Genomic DNA, 14,312 nt, shown 5'->3' on the forward strand with positions numbered 1-14,312 from the left:
AGAGTGTTTTTAAGATTTGAAGAAAATTTTAATAATTTGGAAAAAAAATGTAATGGCATTCTCAATTACTAACATACAGTACTCAGTACTGCTTCAGGATCAAAATATATGATGCATCTAAGAAACAATATACCGTAAATGATCTGCTATTCTGTGCTATGCTGCAGATGGGTCCTCTCCTATCTTTTAATGTAAAGGTAGTTTGGACACTGATTTCCGTATAAGAAGCATTGGGATCTTTGTCACTGATTTTATACCATTCTTCTCTTAGGCTAAAAAAATATGAGGCCATATATAGATACTTTATTACTTAAAATGTTCCATGCATATACATAAAACAGTAACTAATTTATTGTTGTTTTTAACTAAAAGAACCAAACCTAGAATTTTAGACTAGAGAAAAAATATACAGAAAATACGTCATGTTTTTGCTAAGTATGGACTAATTTGTGACAGTTTTATGTATAATTTAAAGAAAACATAAACTATATATTAGTCACATTTCTTCTCTCCTCAATACACATATGACATACCACCATAAACATCGGTGTTTTATTGCCTTTTCTCCAACCAAAGCTAAATTAACAAAGTAAGGGGAGGGAAGGGGAAAAATATGAGTATAAGACTAGAGACCAAATCCCATTCCAGTGAAACCAATAGCAACATTTCCATTGACTTGAATAGAATCAGGGATTAGGTTTTAGGAGTATTGCAGGGTGGCCTGATCTTGGACTGCTGCATAAAGAAATCCCATCCACTTCAGTGGCAGTTGTGTGCATAAAAGATTTGTAGGATCATAGGTTTTGGACCAGCTCCACTAATTCCTTAATAACATGAACTTTCCTTACTCACACAAATAACCCCACAAGATTAAACAGGAGCATAAAGTAAGAAAGAAATAGGAAATACACAGAGGGGATCTTATGAATGGAAACAAATTGAGGATTTAATAATAATGATTGGAAATAGCAAATGAAAGATAACTGCTTTGAATCAGAATGATCAGGCTGTGCTGTGGCTATCCCAGGTAACTATGCACCACTGTGAACTTTATGTTTTCACCTACCAGGAATATCCTGACTTGACTTAAATTCAATTGTAACTGTTTCTGGTCAATATTATATCTTTTTGTGTCTTTATATAGCACCTGGGACAATGGAGGCTCAATCCTGATTGACTGCCACCACAAAATCAATAATAGATTAAAAAAATCCAAACAAACAATTGAAATCAGGGGGAGTTGACATGAACTGAATATATGTACTAAGTGTGACAGCTGCCATCTTGACCAACACACCAGGAAATGGGTTGAGGACCTCCAGAGCTAAATAATGATCTGCTAGTACTGACTGGCTGGGGTAGTAAAAGACTGGCAGGCTTTGTGTTTTGGGCAGAGAGGGAAGAGGGGGAAACACCTCACACTCACCAGTTATGTAAGTATTTGCAGGAGCAGGTCTTTTAATGGGAGACTAGACTCCCAGTCGGGGTGGTACACACACCTACCCTGGAGATCTTCAAAAGGAGACTGTATGCACACCTTGCTGGGGTTATTTGACCCCAACAGTCTTTCCTGCACAGAGCAGGGGGGCTGGACCCAATGATGGTCCCTTCCACCCGATGATGGTCCCCTCATGAGGTCCCTTGCAGCCCTAAACTTCTGTGAATCTGTGTGAATCTGTGAGACAATGGAGAGGATAATAGGGAGGTGTATGAAATAAATAATGGTAAAATGGTGATTAGTGGACGTGTCTACATGACATGCTACTGCGACGTAGCATCGGCACACACACACTGTAATGCTGATGCTACTATGCACTAGCTTGTTGCTACTACGCAGTAGGGTCAGAAGCGACCTGTGTGCCATTGGGACTGTGCAGTCATTTAGTACTTGCTAAAGCAAGTACTAAATATCTGGGTGGTAACAACTGTCAGTTGTGAACACGTGTAGACACACCCAGTGAAAACGTGTTGGGAACTGCTATTTCTTCTGTGTCATAATGCAAGAACAAGGGAACCTTTGGAAGCACTGACAGGTTACAGTTTGTACAAAGCTATAATGCACTATACAGGACCGTCAACTCATACAATTCACTGTCAAAGTACATGGTGATGAACGGTTTAGTAAGGCTCAACACAAGATTAGATGTGTCTTTCCCAGGGGAAAACATTCAGAGATGAACAGGCTGGGAGAAAAATTCTCTGAGGATTCCCTTAGCAATTTTTTTCTAAACTCATCCAGGCTGGTGTGGGGGCCTGAATTGGCATCTTCCCCTTCCCTCAGCAGTCCTTGGAAACCTTTTTCCAGGGAACTTCCCAAGACAGATTGGGTACCACAAGAAGGTTATTAGAATTGGAGGCTGAGGCTGGCTGCATTAAATTTCCCATGGGCCTTTTATTGTTTTGTCTCATGGATAATGTATATCTCCTGTTATTTCCTCAACACTAAAAACCTGTCTTGCATTTCTCCCATATTCTGATGCATGGAATTTCTTCTATATATCTAGATAAGGGAAGAGGCTGTTCTGTGGGGATGGATGATCCCTACCTGCTTTTCTGCAGCTAGGAGCAAATCTACGTAGAAGCAATCCCTTCCATGTGTAGAACAAAGGGACTGTTTTTATTTGACTTTGTTTTGTTTTTACAATTCTAGCTAAGCTATGAAGTTACAGGAACTATTTGTCCTTCCATTTAGGTTTCCCATCTATGGCTGAAAAGAAATCTCCCTTCACTCTGACAGAAGAGTACAGAACATGGAAGGGGCGTTTATTATAAGGGCCTTTACCTAAATGTGTATTGTGTGTGGTAAAAAACAGGATCCTGAGCTGGAAGGACCAAAAGTGATTCTATCTTGATCATTACTAGTGATAAGAGAATAGAAAATGGATTGAACACCTATATATAATTTATTACATGATAATTATTTACTGCATTACTTCATTCAACAGAAAAAAAGGCCAAAAATACATTCTAGGACCATCTCTGATGTGGAATGGAGTGGGAAAGAAGGCTTTTCCAGGGCCTCTTCCCTTTACTAACAAGCAATGGACTTGGTCTCCTTAAATAGGTGGACCAAGATTCCTATGGGATATTGGTGATATTGGGATATTATGGAAGCCAGGGGTAATTCTAGCACACCCACAGCCCACAACAGTATGGCCCTTACAGGACCCACCTGCTTGCCTTCTCTAGTGCCCCAGGGGACAGTTCATAAAGGAGCTAGCCTAAATTAGTACAACAGGGTTGAACATCCTCTTGTAGAGTGAGTGCCATTCCCCTGCTCCCAGCCTCTTCCTAACATGGTAAAACCATTGCTCAAAGACCACCCAGTGAAGAAAGTACGGGCTGCTGCAAGTTTCTGTGAAAGAATGGGGAAAGGCCATGATGCAAAGCCACCACCCACACTTCCTGTGAGCCTCTCATATTCTAGCTCTAACTTCCTGATCTGTTTATTGCCTTCCACATTCAGGACTAGATAGGTCCACAATTGGGAAGAGTCAAGCTGTGTGGTGGTTTTGATCACAGCTGCACCATCTTATACTCAAATACTTTCATTAAAGTGTATTTGGAAGTACTGGAAAAGCCCTGGTGTGGGTTATTGATAACCCAGTCAATGTTTAGCCTGAGAATGTGCAGAGCCAATCCACCAAAAGCTTGGGGTTTCCAGCCCTGGCTAAAATTAACAACTTTCAAATTAAACAAGCAAACAAAACAGTCATGGCCTGTTGGAGAAAAAGAACAAAGACACTGGTTGCCAGGAGTGCTTACCAGGCTAAACTCCCGAAGTGGAAATTTTGCCTGAGTAAAAACTGCATGATCAGGCATTATATGACAGAACAAAACTAACTGAATTGTAAGAAAGAAATTAGGAAAGTATTTGTGTGTGCGTATGTGTGTGATAAATGAGTGCAAACCACTGGGATGTGCAAGCCAGAGGGTAACTTTTAGTACATCGGAACAATGTCATTGACAGTGGTGAAGTAATGTTGATTTAGACTAGATGAGGATAGAGCTTTCTGAAGTGTTACTTCTGCATCTATTTACTAGTTGCGGGATAGATTTCCAAAAATGCCTAAGGACGCAGATAGGCTTCTGGTAAGCTTTATGAACATGAGTTAGGTACCTAACTTTCTATGGAATTTAGGTTCTTAATCGGCCTAGGTGTTCTTGAAAAAGCACACTAGGCACTCTACCTCTCTAATTACCTGCATTTCTTCGTCAATCAGATTCTTAGATTTTACTTTTCCATTCATAAGATCTTTCCTCAGTCATTTATGTCCAGATCCTCAAAGGTATAGAGGGTACAGCGTCCATTGTTTTTCATGGGAGGTATTTATCTTAACCCCTTCCAGCTCTGCTCTATATAGAAATGTATGGGTTTTCTCCATAGACTTAGAAGAACATGTTTATTCATAGGTTAACAATATTTCTAGAAGGTCTAAATTATTTTCAGACTTAATATTTAGAAATCTAGTAGTTAACTTCTTAAATGCGTATTGCTAGTTAGCTATTTTGAAAACAAAATAAACCCCTGGGTTACAATAAGTGCACCATGTATACTTTAAAGGAAAATTATTACTGACCAGTAACTTATGTTTTAGAGAATGAGTATGTTCTATAGAAATGGAGAAAACTTTCTAAGTTAGCCAGTATTGTATGCTGTATACAAATTCCACCCCTCCTTTTCTTGGTCATCCAGTCTAAGAATGAAAATGATACTATCTAACTCAGATGTCCAATTCAAATATTGATTCTAAATACTGAATATTCTAAAGCATACTGCCTACAAACAGTTCCTTGAACCTTTCATGTCTTTAAAGATGGCCCTAATTAAGCAAGTTAGTCAACCATGTGCCTATATTTGTAAAAACTATTAAATAAATAGTTTCCAAAGTGACTAGATTTGGGCAAATGTTGATCTTTCCAGAGAAGGTTTACAAAGAAAACTGAAAATTGATAGAAAAAAAATGTATACAGTAAAAAAAAAAAGTAGATTTTAGTCTAGGACAAAGTCATTCTGCTTACATATGTCACTGCATATAATCTGTGGGATTTTATCACTCAGTTAAAAATTTGAATCCATGTACTGTATTTTTTGTCTTGCATAGGTATAACAATATAAAAAATAAATAAAAGTATACATTAAGATATAAATTTGATATAATTGGGATAAAAATTGAAAGCGTGTATAAAGGACATGCAGCCTTCAGCATTTGTAACCTATTCTATAAGCTAACATCATGACTTCTTTTAATGTTTATAGACAAGTAAATGTAAGGCTTGGCGTATGAATGGAATATAAGTAACTGAAAGTTGTCTATGTAGTTAGCAGTGAGATGGAACTGTATTCATGAACTGTATTCATGTGAGTTTGCTATATAATTATATGACTGTACTTCACTATTGATTTCTTTACCATACGTTCCATATGAAGCAACTGATTATTTTGCTTTTCATTAGCTCTAATGATTCTGAGATATTTTTGTGTTGTCTGCCATTTAAATGCTATCAGGATTTATCAACCTTGTCCACTTCCTTTACATCCATAACCACGATCTATTGCTTCTATTAGAAAATATTAAGTAACTTTTTATGTTGTCATAGACAGTTTGTGCATGTGTGCAACAACTATCCATCTGCATGAAAATATTAAAATACATTTTAATATTTAAAATATTTTTAAAAATCTTATGTGCCAATAGATAAAAATAAAATAATTCTGTTATTGAAAGTGCAAAGTATAAGTCTCCTCTACAGCAAGCAGTACCTTAAGGCAGTTGTCCTCAATCTTCCCTGGCCTATGGGCAACAACACTGACAACATACTTCAGATAGTATCCTACTTTGCTGTCCCTGTCCACCTAAGGTTTAGCTTTTAAATTTCCCAAGGCCACAAACGATGTCAGAGAACCTCATGGACAACATACAACCCCTGGGCTGGGGATCACTCTCCTGAGGAACAGACAACTTTGGGGCAAATCTGGATCTCAGCTGAACTAGGTATACACACAGAGAAGTGGATATATAATTATGAAATAACTAAAGAGGAATATGAATGATCTTCTTGTTATGAATAGGTACCAAAAATGAACTCCCAGTGGAAATCAAGTTTATCCATCACACAGTCTTTTAGTATTGATCACTCTTTTCAATCTCCTCCCTAAAATATGTTAATAGTTCTATGGAAAAATAAAATGTTTTTTTACTAACATTGACAATGTTTGCACAATTTTCAACTAAAAAAACACTACTGGTTTTACTGTAAGCCCTTTCCACAAAATATGGGACAAACATTCCATTTGTAATTGTGATGCACTTCAGTAACAGATGTCTGGCCACTGGAGAGAGCTGCTTTTAAAATCAATGTATGTTAACACTTCAGCTGATTACAGGAAGCAAACTAAGCTTTTTGAAAAGTACCCTCCAGCTTTCCATCCTCATTTCCACATTCCCTTGGCAGATACCAAGGATTTGAAAGCTACACTAGAGCAGCATCATTCTTTCATGTTATGGTAAATATTTCATTAATTCTTTATACTTTGTGTTATTTAAAGGAGCTCATTTTGAAATATTAACTCCATTGTTCAGCAGAAAATCTCAGGAGAGATGTCTTAGAATGTTTAAAAATGCACCTTGAAACTATACCAGGCTCTGTCCCAGCTTCCATCATTCACTTAGTTTATGGACCTAACATTTCAGATTTTTGCTTAGCCTGAAATCTCCATTAGCCACCTTTCCATTCATATACAAATCCATTTCTCTATTCCCCTCCCTTTCCCCTCATTTTTTCCTTTTTCTTCCATCTATTCATTTTTTTCCAGGTTGCCCTTTAATCTGTTCCTATTCCTTTGATCCTCATAAAGAAGGTCAACTATCCTGTCACTAGTAAACCAGCCATGCTGATTTAGGGCTGGTGGCAGTTGCATCTTAGCAAATGGATCACACTGTGTTTGAGCCATCTTCCCTGTTCATTCCCCTATCCATCATTAATTTTTTCCTACTTACCCAGACAGCTACCTCAGGGGTTTAAGCTGCTGCCACTGAAATAAATGCGTGCTTTACCACTGACTTCAATAGGAGCAGAATCAGGCCCTAGATTAGCACAACAAACCAAAGAATGTCCGATTAATCCCACACAACATGGCCCCAACAGTACCTATAGAGAAAAGTCAGTTAGCTGTTTCACTCTTATACAGTTATGCTGTGGATTGCAGCACATTCATTTCCTTTCTGTTAAAACTGCATAAACTGGGAGGGAGGAGCTGTTCTTCAGTACCCAGCAAGAAGCCCATCAAACACATCCCTTCTCCATGAGTGTACAACTCATTCTAGAGTATCTGTCACTCCCCCCATGAAAAGGAAACATGATCTAGATGAATAAGGGAAATAGGTCTCAAAAATCACAGCCTGAAATATTTGCCAGAGCCCAGAAAAGGAGGTGGAAAGAAGAGATTGCCCTTCCAGTTCATACTCAAAAAGTCACCAAACCTGTCTCTCCCTGCTCCAGAGAATGAACCTTTCTCTATCTCAGGGAAGGAATACTGTAGTTATCTGCAGGGCAATTAGAAAGGGAACCTGTCCAAACTAGAGGATGACTGGGACTGTACACAGAGGGAGGGAAGTAGTCCTCAAATCTCCATGCACTGCCTGCTTTAATTAATCTCTTTCCTGTCCAAAGGAAGTAAAAAATGCATGTGTCCATGCATGGATGAGGGTACCTAGAATGCAGTTTTCCATACATCCACACGTAGGGTACTGCTTTAGGGCACAGGTCTTCACAGGTTTATGGTTGAATGCCTGCCCTAGAGTGCACACTCCAGTTGGTGAGTGCCCATTCTAGAATACAAGGATCCATAAGCCAGTGAGTTAGTGTCTGCTCTATAATACAGATTCCCATGGGCCTATGCATGTGTGTCTACTCAAGACTGCAGGTCTCCATCAACTTATGTTCTTGAATGCTAGGGCCTACCAGATCTTGAATGAAAGTAGTCCTGACCATACTGAGGGTAGCAAGTTGAGCTAACCTCAGGCAGGTTGTAAGTGTGCTGAGTACAGTGTTGATTGTGAAGCTTACCCTTGCATATCTGGAGGAATATGGATCCTCAAAGAGTGCCCAGATACGGGGCTGCCACCTTCTCCAGAAGCCCCCCGATCTGCCATCTGGTGAGTCACTGAGTGCCAGGCGTTTAGTCATCTCCAGCTCCTCCTCGCCATCACCAGAGTCTCCAGTGCCATCTACATCTCCATCCTCAGCACTGCTATCCAGGGGCGCTCCACCAAAACTGTCAAGAGCCTCCTCAGCGTCGCGGTGCTGCCGGTAGGTCATCCAACAGCAGGGCTCCACATCGGTTTCATCAATGCCCCAGAAGGCCAACTCCTCCTCATACAGAGGCCCACACACGTCTGCTGGGCAGTGTAGTTTGCCCGTGCGGTAGTAGTTCAGGATGTGGGCGAAGACCCCTGGGTGCCGATCAAAGAAAAACTCATCTGTACGGGGGTCATAGTCGAAGTGGCTGTGGGCATCGGGCTCAGCAATCCAGGCCAGCCGAGTGCCAGGCAGGGTGCGCAGGGTGCTGCGGTAAGTCTGGTGCCTAGTGCCTCCCACGTTGATCACGATGCGATCGCTCTCATCGCCCTGGCCCATCTCGTCTCTTATTAGGCATGTCGCAGACTCATCCAAGCAAGCACGGCACACAGCAAGCACATAAGGGGACAATGGTTGCTCAGCTGCACTCAATAACCCAATCGTTTATCCATAAGGTCAGGGATTGCCTTGGCAAAGGGCACCTGCTGGTCCCAACACTTTCCACCTCTTGCTCCAGATGGTATGAATCCAAGGGCACCAATGAAAGTGAGTGTTGGCAGCTCCCAGTCCTAAGATCCCTTCTATTTGAAATCAGAAACTCTGGCACTGTTTTATTTTAAGCAAGCACTCAGGAAGTGGGGGAGCGGGGGAAGGGAGGACACACACACACTCTCTCCAGGAGCAGTTGCTAAGGTCTGCTGGGCAGTTATGTGTGTGTTGAAGGGGGAGGTGCCTTCCTCCACTGGATGTGGCAAAGAAAAGAAAAGAATCCAGTGGTGCTGACAGCTGTTCAAGGCACCTCTGAGTTGGGAGGAAGATAGCTGGGTGCAGCAAGAGAACAGAAGAAGGAAAAGGAGGCTGGGGGGTGGGGAAGGGGAGGGGGAGTTGCAGACAGTCACAGACACACACTGGGGGTAGGAGGGGATGGACTCTCGCGCCCAGCTCCAGCAACAGACCAAATCTCTTAAGTATTATTTTAGTTGTTTGTGTATGTACCTCTTTTAAGTCCTAGAGAGACGGGTAGGCTCAGCGTTGACTGCTGCTGGGGAACTCTCAACATGTAGCGATCCCGGTTGGGTTTGGAAAAAAGAAAAAGAAAAAAGAGCAATGATCTGGGGTTGAAGATCAAGAAGTGAAAACGTTACAGAAGGGAGGAAAAAAAGGTGAAGGAAAAAACGCCCCCCAAGTCCCAAACAAACAAATCTCGAGTTGCCGCTCCTGAATCCAGACAATAAGTAGACGGATCCAGCTTAGGGATGTCCCCCCTTCTGTCTCTTCTTGTTGAGCCACATCACATCTTGCAGCAGCCCTCGAGGCGCCCGGGGACCTGCAGCCGCGGTGCTCTCCGGCCGAAGCAGGGAGACGAGCCGGCGAGCGGCGGCTTCCAGCGGCGCGCAGCGGTGGTGCTGAAGGGACAGCGCCGGGCTCCGGCTCCGGCTCCGGCTCCGCCGCCGGCGTTGGGCGCTGGGTTTCCCGGGGAAGCCGGCGGGCGCGGGAGGCGGGCGGCGGGCAGGGGGTGCAACGGCAGAGGAGAGAAGGGGCGGATGAGGGGGGTGGGGGCTCTTTATTCCTCCTTCCCCCACGGATCAGGCAGCAGAAGGCGATGCAGCCGGGCTCTCCGCCCCTGCTGCTTCAGGGGATGCTGGCGGCTGGGGGCCGGGGAGCTCCTGCTGCTGGTGGTGCTGGTGCTGGTGCTGGTGCTACCGCCTTAGCGGCTCAGTCCAGCCAGCCCGGTCTCCGGACACTTCAACACAACGCAGGCGCGTTGGGCTCTGACTAGAGCAGTTCTCCCTGGGTCCTAACGCAGAGCTGTTTGTTGCACACCTGGCATGCAAGCCCGTTGCAATGGCAGTTTCCTCCTCCTCCTCCTCCGAGCCGGGCGGTGGGGGGAGGCAGCTGGGCGAGATCTGCTACAGATGTCCTGTCTAGTCTGTGCCCGTGTTGCCTCCTGCTCAAGAAAGGTCCGATGGGATGAGGCGCTGGAGCATCGTCTCCTGTAATGCAGCTGTTCCTGGTTCTCTCCCTCCCTTGCCTCCCTTCTGAGCTTCAGAAACCTGAAGTGAACAGATCTGGGAAGACTGCTGCAGTGTGTGTGTGTGTGTGTGTGTGTGTGAGAGAGAGAGCGAGCCCACACAGGTGGAACCTGGCAGAAGACAGGACAAGAAACACCCAGAAAAATGGGTCCTTTTAAGCCACTTTCAGCACAATGGAAACAGCCGAGTCCTCTCTAGCAGGGGGAAGCTGGGGGCATCAAAGCCTGCCTTGCCTCCCTGTCAGGTTTTGACAGTAGCCTGCAGATCTTTTTTTTGTCCCCTCCCGCCCCTGAAGAGTGCTTCCCACCCCCACCCCCCCTTTATTTCCTTGGCTCTAGGATCATGAAGGCTGAAACTTTCCCTTCACCTTTCCTCATAGCCTGATGAGGTAACTGTTTCTGGCAGAAAATGCTTCTCCTCTTCCCTTTCCTCCCCCTGACCTCAAAGGAACAATTTCTGATGTGAGAAAGACCCATCTGCTACAGAAATAGTGTCCTTCACCTATTCTGTGCTACTGCCCATTGAAGAGCAAGGAAAGAGATGGTGCTGAAAGAAAAGGGAGCTTTTATCTTCTATTTAGAACTAGTTATTATAAATATACATGATAAAAACACATCTCTTGTTTGGAAATATGTTTGCTGGAAAGTTGTAGCATGCCTAGAAGTGCTGGTTTCTCCCTCTGTTGCTGCCTGGCTTACAGCTCTAAATTGCTCTGTTAAAAGAAATGTCAAAAACTATTTAAAACTGTGGATTAACAACAGGATACAAAGCTGAAGTGCTGCATTCAAAGAAAGAACTCAGCACACATATCTTTCTCACATAATAAATGTAAATACATTGGGCCTGCTTCCCATTACTTTGCCTCCTTATAGACCCTTGCACTCCCAAAATGGATGTAAAAATATTATACACACTGGTATTATCATTAGGCAATATTTTACATCAACATTCATTACATAGGCATAAGACCCCGCATGAATTACAAGGTGGAGGGTAATCAGGTCAATTGTTTATCAGGTACAAAATAATGTATATTTCATTGCAAGAGAGCAAACTTAACTCTGGCCCTTTGGACATTTTAATGTGTTATTTTTCCAAATATGCTTTCAGTATCTAAATATTTCTTTTCTTAGAGACTTTGGTATCTGGGAAATACTATCATTGTTGGATTTTTTTAGTGTAAACTTCTTTGCTAATGTACCTACTTATGTCTCTTAGTAATAACATAGCCTATGTATGTTACTGGAAAACTTAATTTTAATCTAATTCAAAAGGCTATAAGCATACAGATGAGAATTTCTAGTTGAGCTTAATCCATAAATGCTCATGGTGTGCACAAATTTTGTTTCAGTCCCAAATAATGTAGTAATTTATTTTGGATTGACTGGCTGTAGCATAGTATTTATCTTGAGTCGGGGGGGGGGAGGGGGCAGTTCATGCAAATGGTTGTTTTGATTAAATGCTTTTTGTCCAAATTTTTGGTAACTATAACTAGATGGAAAGACAGTAGCATGTGGCTTTAACATTCAGGAGTGTAGCAAAGACATGTCTGCATCATGAATGGAGGGAGGTTCTGGGAATATCTTCTAATTCTTAGTTGCACATGGCAGAGGCTTCTCTGAGTTACATGAAGGATTGGGGCCAAGTTGTAGAAGGCTCAAAGATGACCTGAAACCACTTCGGCCTCTTGCTCTGTTTTGTATATCAAGCACAAGAATGCAAAATCAAGGCCAATGTGTTTCTTTCCTTGGTCTAACTTTTATAGTTTTGTGAATCTCATTGACTTGAATGGAGTGACAGCTGGTAGGTGCCAAACACTTCTGAATGCTGTCCATCTGTACTGGCACAATTACATTTATAATGTCCTTAGCTGGCGTTTCAAGTGTCCCCTCCCCATCAGTCCTTCCACTGTGCTAATGCATCAGACTTAGCACTCCTTTGACTCACTCTCACATAATCATCTCTGTACATTTCTCCAGGCTCTCTTTGTTTGGCTTAATCTCCAAAATCAGTTTATGAAGCTACCCTCACCCCCACTTCGTTCAACTGTCTCCTTAAGACTCACTTTTGCCACAAAGCCTGTTGAAGCTATCCACTGTGAGTGCCCTGGGCAGAGTTGCAACTAGATAATTATGTTGATATTGCCTTGTCCAGCTTGCTCCCCTTCCTCACCCATTTTTCTGTTCTTTGGTCACTCATGCTTATCTCCTATATTGGTAAAGTTCATAGGGCAGTGGCTATGTTGTTGCTTGTAATTTTTTGGTTTGCAGTGATGGCTAGGACATGCTTGAGGACTTCTACTCATACAAGAAGAGTCAGTCCATACCCTTTTAGGAGCTCACAGGATAGACAGACAGATGATGCCATGGAAGAGGAATAACAAAGAGTGTGTCTGTATTGCAAGATTTGAGTTTTTGAGAGGTTTAAAACTTGACTTTCAGATAACCTTAGGGAGACCAGGTTGTAAATAGGGAGGTGGCTGGAAGAAGTCCCAGTTGATTGTTTGAATGCAGCAGATACAGGTGGGAATGCGTGCAGTGTACAGGGGACATGGGGCAATGTGAAGCTCAACAAGGACAGATAAGGAAGAGAAAAATGCTACAAAGCCTTGAGGAAGGTGACACATAGTTTGACTGCTCAGACAGCAAAAGGGGAGCCACTGGGGAGATTCAAAGGTGGGGGTGAAGTGATCAGATTGGTTGAAAGGTGATTTAAATGACTGCATTTTCCAAGCTGACAAAGGGACATTTACAAGGCCAAAGAGGATTTTGCAGTGTTCAAGGTGAGACACACTGGGGAATCTGAATAGCAGGAATAACAGTTCAGGAAGGCATTTTACCCTGTAGTCAGGTTTGGTATGAACTGTGGGGGATTTTGCCTTCCTCTGTAGTGGAGGGGAGAGGGGGACATGGCCCTTTCTGGGATCTCTTGAGCATATACAATTTTTACAGCAGCAGGACATCAACCACTATCATCCTTTTGCTTTACCTGAGGCATATTAGGTCATTGTGTCTTGTGTCATGTCAGGAAAGACCGTGTAGTTTTGCTAAGAGGATAGACAATGGATGTATAGGATAGTTTGATGATCCTGCCTCAGACAGGGGATTGGACCAGACGACTTGTGGAGGTCCCATCCAGCCCTACTTCTCTATGAAACTCTATGAAACAGATTTGCCTGTGAGGCTGGAAAGAGAAGGTTTGTTAGTAGAGGCAACACTGGCAGATGTGAAGGTGACTGGCCTGTGTAGAGCAATGTAGAGGAAGGGGTCAGGAATAAACCTGGGAATAGCAGTAAGTAGACTGAAAGAGAAGGGGAGAAGTAGGGAGGAAAAGTGAAGGAAAACTGGGAATTTGGTTTGAGCCACCTTCATTTTAAGATAACACCAGAAGAAGCAAAAAGAGATGTCAGAGAGATGTGGTGAGACACACAATTGAATGAGAGGAGAAAGTCCAGTCATAGCAACGCTCCTGGCCTTGTTGGTAGGGAATCAGTATTAGAACGTGTGACTGTGAACCCTCTGATGAAACATATAGCCTGCAGAGGAAAATTACTGGTATTTCTGCCTCTGGAAGCATTAACTAATGCCTAGTTATATAACCCTGTGGCAGAGGGGAACTTATTGCTACAAGTAGCTGTTTCCTGGCTCCTTGGTCTTTCCTTGCTATATCACCTTATGTAACATTGCCTGGAGCTGCATGGACATTTTGATAGAAGTCAAAGATGGCCATGGAGGTGTGAGGGGAGGAAAGGCCTTTTTCATTCTCTGCTATAGCACTCTCTGTTCTTTTGATATCCTGTGGAGATGAGAGAGAAGGGAACCTCAGAAATTATCGAAAAGATTGCGTGGAGGCATAGATCATTTCATTAAAGGTAGCCTTTGTGGACTCTGGCAGGGGAAGTCATGCTTGAGTGGCCAGTGGGAGTTCTTTGAAGATTTTGCTGTTTTAGTAGATAAGGGAATGTCAGTGGATATCGTG

The 14,312-nt window shown here is 42.8% G+C and overlaps 1 protein-coding gene across 1 annotated transcript in view; it reads right to left on the minus strand.

Moving 5' to 3' along the window:
• The window catches only part of KCNC1 (potassium voltage-gated channel subfamily C member 1), a 156,973-nt gene extending 148,333 nt beyond the window's left edge, over window positions 1–8,640 (minus strand). The window contains exon 1 of the mRNA XM_019551010.1: window positions 8,071–8,640. Within this exon, the coding sequence (XP_019406555.1) occupies window positions 8,071–8,640 (570 nt within the window). The remainder of the gene's footprint in view (window positions 1–8,070) is intronic.
• Between the last annotated feature and the right edge of the window lie 5,672 nt (window positions 8,641–14,312).

Source organism: Crocodylus porosus, unplaced genomic scaffold (assembly GCF_001723895.1).
Source record: "Crocodylus porosus isolate Cpor-Errol unplaced genomic scaffold, CroPor_comp1, whole genome shotgun sequence".
Taxonomy (NCBI): domain Eukaryota; kingdom Metazoa; phylum Chordata; order Crocodylia; family Crocodylidae; genus Crocodylus; species Crocodylus porosus.